The sequence below is a fragment of the Rhinichthys klamathensis genome, unplaced genomic scaffold (genome assembly GCF_029890125.1).
Source record: "Rhinichthys klamathensis goyatoka isolate OS25496 unplaced genomic scaffold, OSU_Roscu_1.1 h1tg000449l_1, whole genome shotgun sequence".
NCBI lineage: Eukaryota > Metazoa > Chordata > Actinopteri > Cypriniformes > Leuciscidae > Rhinichthys > Rhinichthys klamathensis.
In genome coordinates this window covers 49017-59906 of record NW_026606942.1, presented here as the reverse complement: position 1 = coordinate 59906, position 10890 = coordinate 49017, and the positions used below count along the sequence as shown (strand labels likewise).

Genomic DNA, 10890 nt, shown 5'->3' with positions numbered 1-10890 from the left:
AAATTGTTGCAAGAATACCGATTTGATCGAGGCGCAATATTTGACATCGCTATCAAACTAGACGGCTGTCTGTCTGTCATTACACGCGACTCGCATGTAAACTATCACAACGTTAAGTCAGTGCGCGCACGGAGAGTGTGTGGCCGACAAAAAATTTACAGGAGAATGAGCTGATTCTGTGTTTTAAAAGGAATCATGACAGAAGAAAACAGGTATGCTATGGAAATATACTCAGCTGTATTTCGAGACACAGAGCCAGAAGTGCATTCACAAAACCTAAACAAATGCCAAAGCATGAGACGGTGAACAACACAAACTGCCGCAACGTTCGGAGCTAACGCTGTGTTGCGTGATAGCGTCACTGGACTGACACTTGATATTCCCATAGACAGTAAAAGAAATGGACAGAGCCATCTCATTGGAACTCAGTTGAGACAGTTGAAGCCCATTTTTAGCGATTTTTGAGAACTTCCGTTCCTGACGCACCGACTCAAACTAAGCTTGATGACGTGAGCAACCTGTCTGACAGACATTAATCTTCTAGTAGCTGTGCGTGAAAACTGCCAACGTTAATCTGGCAGAGACGGGGAACTTGAGCAAAGAGTTATTTGGCGTGAGTGAGCAGGAGTAAGTATTCCGTTGCTTTTATGGACTCATTATCTACGGGCTTCTCTCTTGACGGGACGTCCCCCCGATTGCCTGCGAGCTTCTCCTCCTGTCTGTACGGTAATTTTTGTACAGCGCGACAGAGAGTCGAGTGGTTATGACGCAATCGTTAGCCTATTTTTACTAAATCTGTTTCTACGGGGCCATAATGTAACATAGAAGGTAATGGAGCCCTTTATACATTGCCGTGTTTCTTTAGAAATAAATAATGGACAAATGGAGTCTTTAAACGCCTCAGATGTAAAGTTATTCGCTGTCAAAGTGACGCCAAAATGAATGGGAGTCAATGGAAATGCTAACGCAAGTGAAGTTCTGCTACAACATGGCGGCACCCGGCCGGCTTCAACTTCCGGTCGATGGATTACCCCCTTGGATATTCCGACATGTTAGTGTTTTGCATATCTATGGCAACAACAGACTTTTATAACATGAATCCTTGATCGCTGTCGTGAAACACTTAAATGTTTCCCTTACCTAAGAGAACCGTTTAAGAGATTATATGCAACACCCTTAAGTTGTTCTCTTAGGTAAGGGTAAATCGCCCCTTAAGTATCATACTTAAGGGAAAAACTTAAGGTGCTTTATGCAACCGGGCACAGGACTTTATAAGAGAGCATGAGGTTACCATGGCGATTTAGAAAACGGCATACATTGCTGTTTAATGAATGATCCACTGGACTGTTTTCTATTAACGCGTGCAGCCTTAAAGCCCTTATGTTGCTAAAGTATTCAATATGTATTTTAATCTTAATGAAAGTGAAACAGGCTCTGAGAACACAAAAAGAAGCTTTAAAGAATGGCAGGACCTTTTTAAGCTCATATGCAGCGCAGAGCCCTTCCTGATCCTTTGTTCAGTGAAGCTAATCAGCTCCAATCACGGATCTGTTCCTCTAGACTAGACCCTCATTAGACTAATACCTGTCTTTAGACTATTTATAAACCGCTGCCGAAACAAAAGAAAATCTTAGAAGTTTTAATCACTTGGCAAATTGGGACGAGACAAGCTTGTTGCCTTATAATTACAAGGCAGATGCCAGAAGGGTCATTGTTTAAGATGCTCCGAATATGAAACGTTGATTGGTGAATTTGAGCATGCACACAGAATTAATCAGCTTCATGTCAAATTAGCATTGGATTTCCTGTCCTGAATTTTAATTATCTGCTTTATATGTAATAGGAAGTGATTTTTTACTGCTTGCATCTCGATGTTACTCACAATCAATCTGGACCTTAATTTATTCATTTATTTTGATGACTAGATGTATATACTTACTGCAGAAGAAAATAATGCTATTGAACTGGGACATGACTTTCTCTTTATATTCATACGTTTTATTGGAATGTATCTCATGTTACACTTCTAAACTGCAGCCTGGGCCACAGATCTCCATGACAACTACACAAACTGATCCAATCACCAACCAAAGCTCTTCCGAATGCATTGGCCTAATGATATAGGATCCTGTTGTCGTCCTCAAGTGGCAGATCAATGATGGACCTAATAAAAAATACAAATGACCCGTGCAGGCTTTTAGGGAGTCACGACATGCTCTGATTGAGAACAAATGAGATAATGAAGTACCGAGAGCGCTAAAGCCTCCAGAGACTTCTGTCTGGATGTGGTTTTACCACATTCTTCTCGCATTTCACTCAATAAAAAAATGTGGCTTCAACACATCCACCAGGAAGTTTTTTTTTTTTTTTTTCTAGATTTAGAGCCATTTTGGAAGGGACCAGGCTTGGAAACTCTTTTATTTATCCAAAGTTTGTGCAGATGCTGTTGTAAAATAGTTTATGGTCACACAGCTCAAACAATCCGAATAAAGTCCCGACATTATTGTAGCAATGTTTTTTTTTCTTCAAAAAACATTGTTAGTGCATATAGTTAACATCTTGTGTGTTTTTGTCTTGTTAACAGTGTTTTAATGAAATATCATTTTCAGGTTTCCCCCTTTTTATATCTTGTCTTTTTTGATTGTGGAAATAAAAAATAATAACCTTTAGCAGTGTTGGGAAAAGTTACTTTTAAAAGTAATGCATTGCAATATTGCTTTACTCCCCAAAAAGTAACTAGTTGTATTACTTATTTACTTTTTATGGAAAGTAATGCATTACATTACTTTTGCGTTACTTTTTCTCATCTGGGCTGTGTTGGGCTTGCTTGTTTGTTTTTAATAAAAGTTCTATTTTTGGCAAATGTAAAGGACCTTTCACATCAAAAGTGAAATGAATAAGCCTCAGGCTGAAGGAAATGCAAATTCACGCCACAGCTGCTGGATTGCAAAAAAAAATAGGATGCAGGAGGTTCAACACTTCAGCAATACAAAAAAATTAAACACAAATGTGGTTTATCTTAAGATTTTGTTGAATTGGGTCATCGAAGGATAGCAGCAAAGACATTGCTTAATAAAGTGTATATAAATACAGTATATTTGTGTAATTTAACATTTAAGTATTACAGGTTTATTAAATATTATCAGTTTGCGTTTCACTGTTTTTATTCATTTTGAGGAATACTGAATCTGTTTTTACGAGTGAGATGAGTAAATGCAAACTCACATTAGAACAATAGCCATCATGTTCACACACTATGCATTTACTCCCGGTTTCTCTCAGTATGGGGACAGAAGAGGTGTCTGGCAATAACTGTAACTTGTGTTACTTATTTGAAAAAAGTAACTCAGATATTTTGTGAATTTAAAAGTAATGCGCGGTTTCACTTTATTTTGATGGTCCCTTTAACACATTCTGTTGACTATAAGTAACGCTGCACATGTCTACTAACTGTCATTAGAGAGTTAGTAGAGTGTTAGTAGACTAGGGTCAGGGTTAGAATAAGTTGACATGTAGTTGCAAAGTTACTAGTAAGTACAATGTCTGTTAGGGGAGCATCACAATAAAGAGTTAGCAGATAAGCAGACAGTCTACTAATACTCTGATGAGAGTTAGTTGATATGTAGTTGCAAAGTTACTTATAGTCAACAGAATGTTCAAAAGGGACCATCAAAATAAAGTGTTACCTAATGCGCTACATTACTAGTTACTTGAAAAAAGTAATCTGATTACTTTACTTGTAATGCGTTACCCCCAACACTGTTCTTAAGCAAACATTTTTGAGAGTAAATTTGTTGACAAGATTACCAAAAACACATGTTAAAGTGACCCAGATCCAGTTATAGTAGTGATGTACATGCAAAGGTTTCTCTGTGATGGTCTTCAGGGGAAAGCTGGAGTCCCGTAGCAGCCGTGTGTGAGCGCAGCGGCTCATCAGGTTCATGGCAGGTCTGTCAGCACGCATTATGACAGTTTGAGGACCCACACACATTGTTGGTGCTTTTTGTGTTTTATTTTAAAAATTGTCCCCTGACATTGCTTATAATGAGCATGTCTAGCGGTTTCTAAAATACAGTTCTCAGCTCTGGGAAGCCTGAAACTGAAGAACTGCGTACTGCAAAGATAAATGGAAATCTCATTACAAAGTGTGTATCACTTGTAAAAAAAAAAGAAATATATATATATATATATATATATAGGCCAACTTATAAGTGCTTTTTCAACAGTATGTAGTAGTCTAGATAGATAGATAGATAGATAGATAGATAGATAGATAGATAGATAGATAGATAGATAGATAGATAGATAGATAGATAGATAGATAGATAGATAGATAGATAGATAGATAGATAGATAGATAGATAGATAGATAGATAGATAGATAGATAGATAGATAGATAGATAGATAGATAGATAGATAGATAGATAAACTACAGTGTGGCCAGTAAATGATTACAAAATGTTAATTTTTGGGTGAACATTTCTTTAATGAGTTTATCAAAACATCAATTAACATTATTTTTGTTTGGTTGCTTCAACATCGGTCAAAATCCACACAAAAATACATCATTCATAACACAAACATTATTTTCAAACAATTTGTCACATCATCACTTATAACTACCAAAAAAATACTTCATTCTAAAGTCGTATTTGTGGACAGGTCAGAAGAGCAGCTTCACATGAACTCATATCACTGGCCCCAAAAGGAACCGATAGAAAAACGAGGCTGGTTTATTATTAACATGCAAAATACAATCATGCATCTGGCCCTGCATTTGCAAAAAAAGAACGAGAGAGAGAGAGAGAGAGAGAGAGAGAGAGAGAGAGAGAGAGCCTGAATGTCCACAGATATTCTAATTCAAATAGCTGTTCATTCTCTAAGATCCAAAATGCTTTACAATGTAAGAACATTACGAAATTTAGCAAAATCTCAATAAACCTTTATATAAAAGAAAACAACAGACATTCCATGTATTTCTTCAACTACTGTAATCCCAGTCATCATGCTTAATTCAGTAGGTCTTTTTGAGTTTTTGCTTTCTTCATAGTTGTAAGTCTGTACATGTACACATGTACATAAGAACGGTAGCATTGCAACACCTATGCAAGCCTCACAGGCTACGCATGCAAACAGAACAAAGTAGAACAGATTAGGTTTCAAATTCACAGAAACGTGCTAGTTTTTGTAATGAGCGAAAGCTCGGCGCTTCAGTGACCAAACGTCCTGGAAGACTCATACTCGCTGGGGCACTTGGGCTTGATCCCCTTGCTGTTGTAATAGTCAACCACCTGGTTTGGGACTTCAGCTAAGACACTTTTTGCCAAAGCAGCAGGAGAGGCCTGAGAAGAAGAACAGAAACAAAAATTTGCAGGGCCATTTTTCCATTTCGCCATCTGGTCCTGCACTAATGATGTGTGAAGATACTGTACTTGCTGAAACCCACATGCACACTGATGAAAAACATCCTGAACCTTCAGCAAAAGTGACTCAAAGACGCCTCGAGGAGCTGAGAGGAAATCAGAGGATGCCCACGTCAAAGGAGACGTGACAAACCCCTCCAACCCCTGTTGGCCAATTAGATGGAGGACAGGAGAGGAGACACGGCTGAGAAGATGGTGTTGTTTATCAGGGGCCGTCAATACAGTATGTGTCTGGAAAGGAAACAAGCCTTGGCACTCCTCCCGAGAGGATCCCAATAAACTGTCACTTTGGCTTGTATGTACACGGTCACATTTAGATGCCATGTCAAATGTCTAGATTCATTCATTCAGTGTTCTGTATGTTGACTGTTGTAGTAAGTTTAATATTGATATTATAGACACTTACATTCAAAAGTGTGGGATTCGAAATGTTTTTGAAAGACAGAGCATTTGATCAAAATTACAGTAAAACGGTAACACTGTAAAATATTATTAGGTAACGCTTTATTTCGATGGTCCACTTTAGACATTCTACTAACTACAGTATAACGTGGCAACTACATCTCAAATACCAGTCATTAGAGTATTAGACTGTCAGCTTAACTCAGCTAAGCACTTTTGACCATTTTCACAAGAATTGAATGGCTTCCAGAATATTTTGTTGTATGAATATCTGAAAATGCAATAAATTAAAAGAAATAGCAGCTTCATTGAAAAAAAGCAACATTTTGCACACAAAGCTGAGCAATTTTTTCAAAGACTACGTCTGGATTGGTTTCAGAACGATGATCAAAACATAGAATTTTGATATGCTGTTTAATGTTTGATGATCACGCTATTATACACGTTATTTATCATTTGTTTCTGCTTCTTTTTCGACTGTGTTTTGATCAGGAGATACTGTACTCTTTCAATAGATGTGTAAAAGCACACCACCCCCCCCCCCCCCCCCCCCCCCCCAGTCTTCAGTGTCACATGATCCTTCAGAAATCATTCTAATATGCTGATTTGCTGCTCAAGAAACATTTCTTATTACAGTACTATCAGTGTTTTACACCGTTTGTGGAAACGGCGGGGGAAAAAATTCAGGATTCTATGATAGAAATTTTAAAAGAACAGCGTTTATTTGAAATGTAAATATTTTGTAGCATTATAAATGTCTTTACTGTCACTTTTGATCAATTTAATTATTGATGAATAAAAGTATTCATTATTTTCAAAAAAGTCTTACTGATCCCAAAAACGATTGAATTTTCCGAAAAAATCAAAATCGCAGAATCCACAGCGTTCCTCAGACCTTTGGGCTCTGTATTAAAAACACAACCCTCTATGTTCATGTGAAGATGTTGGGGTTTGTCTTGCGCTAGTTAACCCACTCAAGAGTTAACCCACTCTCTGCATTCTGTGGTTTGTTTTCCACCATGGACCGGCAGTAGATGTGGTAATTAATGGAGCAGTCAAGCTAAAGGTTATTAGATTGCTCTGAGTCTGGGTGGGAATATGAGATGGAGAGCGAGGAGGAAGAAGGGAGTAATTAACCAGGAGAGATTCTCCTAAGAGGTACTTCAGACATTGTAAAGATGCTGGATGAAAACCTCGGCATAGCAATGCACTGATTAAAGGGCATGATCTACAGTTTAGCTGCATGTATAATCATTTTAACTTCCAACTCCAACTAAAGGGAGCTCAGACGTGGGGCATGAAAAGATCTCTTTAGCTGTGAAACATTAGGCTCTTAGAACTAGTAAATAGACGTGATAAACATTTGCTATTGATTTCAACCTTGATTCTGCTGAGGGTGTCTCTTAAAATTCAAACAGCTCTCGAGGACATCACGCTGGACCTTTTGCCGATAATACTAAATGCAGTGTTGTTATTGTTAACTAAAGCTAAAACTATGAAAAATAATTTTCGTTAATTGAAATAAAGCTGAAATAAATTACAAATATTCAATGAAAAACTTAAATGAAAACCGAAAAAAAATCAATAAAAACAAAACAAAGATTAGGTTAAAGTACGAAAATTACGAAAATTAAAACAGAAATAAAATTGTAATTTATAAAAAAAAATATTTAAATAAAAAAAATTACAAAATTTTTCAAATAAAAAATAAAAGCTAAAGTATTCATTAATAAAATAATAGTAAACTTACTTTCCACAAATAAGGTACACTTTACTAAAAAAAGATTTGGATGTACAACAATCACGTTTTTATGAGTTTGCTGTGATGTTACACTATTATCTGACTAAATTAATCTGGTATTTGGCTAGTTTTAAATGCCTTAAAGGTCTGCATCGGCCCCTTAAAATGGGAATTTAGGCATTCTTGACCTTCTCGACTGTATCCAACAACTAAAATCATGTCATCATTTTGCAATTAAAATAAATCTTACAATTGTGACACCCTATACATAAAGTAACATCATTTGGGAAGACAAGTAATTACTCGCATTCCATATTGTCAATTTTTACATAAGTTGACTTGCATTGCAACCCTTGTTAGTCCACACTGACTGAGTTTAATTTAGTCTAAATTGAAAAAAAAAAGTATTTATTCATTCATTTGCTTATTTATTTATTTTATACAAGTAATTGTTTATTGCTTTATAGCATTTATTAGGGCCTATTTAGCACCCTCATTGTGGAAAATGTCAATATCAAAACATATTTTAGCACAGCTGAAACACAGTCTATTTAATAAATGGCTATTTTACTGCCATTTAAATGATTAGATATAAACCCCATGTAAACTCACATGTTTGAAGTTACGGAACGGCACAAACTGTACGATGTCACGCAACACTGGTTCCCCTTTAGGCGAACGAAGGATTCCGTCATCCCCGTCCAGCATCTCCATGTCAGTGAAATCTGCACTTCCAACTCCCACGATTATGACAGACATGGGCAGGTGAGAGGCGTGGACGATCGCCTCTCTAGTGTCCGCCATATCCGTGATCACCCCGTCCGTCAGGATGAGCAGGATGAAGTATTGCTGCATCAAGGCAAGAGGGGACAATTAGAACAAGAGGAACTTTAGTGATGAAAAGAGATGGGGTAGAAACACACTCACCATGGCCTCTTTGGTGTGCATTTCCTCAGAGGCAAAGTTGGCCACTTTCTGGATGATCGGGGCAATGTTTGTGGGACCGTACAGCTGAATCTTAGGAAGGCAGTTCTGGTAGGCCTCTACCACACCCTGGATACCTGCAAAGTTTAAGAAGGAAAGTCTGGAGCTTTTTTGGATGTTACTTCATACGGTTACACTTTATTTGAAGTTGTCTGTGTTACAGTGCAATTATACATTTAAGTACTGAGTAATAATAATTAACTACATGTACTTAGGGTTATGTTTAGGATTAGGGTTTGGTTTAGGGGTAGTTGTATGTAATTATGGCTAATTTATGATTATTACAATAGTAAATACATGTAACGTGAAACAAGGACACATTAAAATAAAGTGTTACCCTTCATACTGCTAACTAAATACCAGGGTTATTGTTGTTAACTAAAACTACACTACACAAAAAAACCCCATTAAAAACATATGTTTTCTTTACTTTAAATAAAATAAACATTAACTGGAATAAAATAAATATATATATAAAAAAACTAAACTTATTTTATTTTAGCTACATAAAAATGTAAACTACATTTTTCATTTTCATTTAAAGTTGAAATACTAAAATAACTCAAAGTAAAAAAAATCCATAAAAGACAACAAAATTACTCAAATTAAAATGAAAATGCAAAAATAAAGTCTAATTCAAATATTAACAAAAACTATAATAGTATATCCATGATACTAAAATAACTGATAAATACTACTAACGATTTTTTTATTTTTCTTATATTTGAAACTAAAGCTAAAACCATTTTTTTTTTAAACTTCTTTGTTACCAGGTATAAAATACACATGAACTGACATGACATGTACGTTTTTTAGATTTTATTTCAGTTAATGTTTATTTTATACCTGGCAACAAAGATGTTGAAACTAGCTGAAAGAAATATATTTTTTTTCAGCTTAGTTTCAACATTTTCAGCACTTTCAACATTTCTCATTTTCATTTAGTTTAACTTGTACTAAAAAAAAATTAATTAAATCAAAAATAACTATACATACAGACTATCTAAAAAAAAAAAAAAACTTTAAATGAAATTAAAATATAAAAATAAAAACTAATTCAAAATATAATACTGATATTTGATCAATCAAAAATATTCTGCATGTGCTATGTAAACGAGTATTTAACTGGAACGAATGTCAGTAATCTCGGCAATGAAGCAGTAAGGCTGTTTACTGACTCGATGAGCATGAATCTTAAGGTCAGCCTGTCTTTCCTCTCTACGCCTCCAGCTGTTTCATTTAATTAACACCTGTGAGCTTGAAGACGCTCAAACAGGGGCTCAAAGGTGAAAGCATGCCATGCTGTGCAGCAGCAGAATTAAGATGAGAGGACTATCAAACCGGAGATCAATGGATGTAATCGCTTCAGTGGCTTCCCAGCAAAGAGGAATCAAAGATGCTCAGGACCCTAATAGACTCTTCAACTTTGACACACACACACTGCACTGTCTCTTTAAAGGATATGTCATGCTTAAGACATTAAAAGGCTTGAATTAACCTACTGCTGACGTCCTTTCGTCACAAGACCTTTCAGATTTGCATGCATCGTCAGTGACATGACATTAGGCCAATTCACACTGCTGCTGTGAGAATGTCTCACCCTGGGGTGTGCATGTGGCCTATAGTGTCTGTATTGTTAGCACAATGAATGAAACTCCAACACCCTCAGGAAATAGAGTGCTGTAAACATTGTTCGATGTGATATATCACAATGGGAATTCCACCTAGAAATCATTGACAGGTGAACCGTCCCACAATCGCTCAGGGAAAACCACACACACACACATTGCAGACAGTAATCAGCTAAAAGAGCTCTTTGCCTTTTTACCCCATTTCTAATTACAGTCTACAGTAATTGCATTGGCCAACAAAAGTCTCCTCAGGGCAGTAGCTTGTGTGAATGTGTAAAAGTTCTCTAGGAGGTCTACCAGGGGGAAAAAAAATATCCATAACAATTCTCATTCATCTCAATCAGTTGCTTGGCTAGCGCGGGATCCACAGAAGTGTTCAACATGCTTGCTCATGGGAATTCTTGTGTCATATTTATAAACGACCAAGTGGAAAACTTTGAATTCTAGATAATACTCGGGTTAAAAGAGGCATGTCAGTGTGAAACATGGCAGCACTTTATTTGATTTTTTTTGTGAAATAATTAAAAATGTTCCTGCTAAATTATATTATTATGGTGTTATAGATGAAAAAGCATATAGACGTAAATAAAGGTTTGCTTTATACAAGATACATGTTTTTGTTAAATCCATGCATAAATACATAAGCAATAGAAATTAAAATAATATATATTAGCGTTTAAAAGTTTGGGGTCCAAATTTTTAAAAAGA

At 36.2% G+C, this 10890-nt stretch overlaps 1 protein-coding gene across 1 annotated transcript in view; it reads right to left on the bottom strand.

Moving 5' to 3' along the window:
• Nucleotides 1-4462: 4462 nt before the first annotated feature.
• The window catches only part of cpne4a (copine IVa), a 55330-nt gene continuing 48902 nt past the window's right edge, over nt 4463-10890 (bottom strand). Inside the window, exons 13-15 of the mRNA XM_056236501.1 lie at nt 8495-8628; nt 8180-8416; nt 4463-5343 (exon numbers count right to left, since the gene is read on the bottom strand). Coding sequence (XP_056092476.1) covers nt 5212-5343; nt 8180-8416; nt 8495-8628 — 503 coding nt within the window. The 3' untranslated portion in view covers nt 4463-5211. The remainder of the gene's footprint in view (nt 5344-8179; nt 8417-8494; nt 8629-10890) is intronic.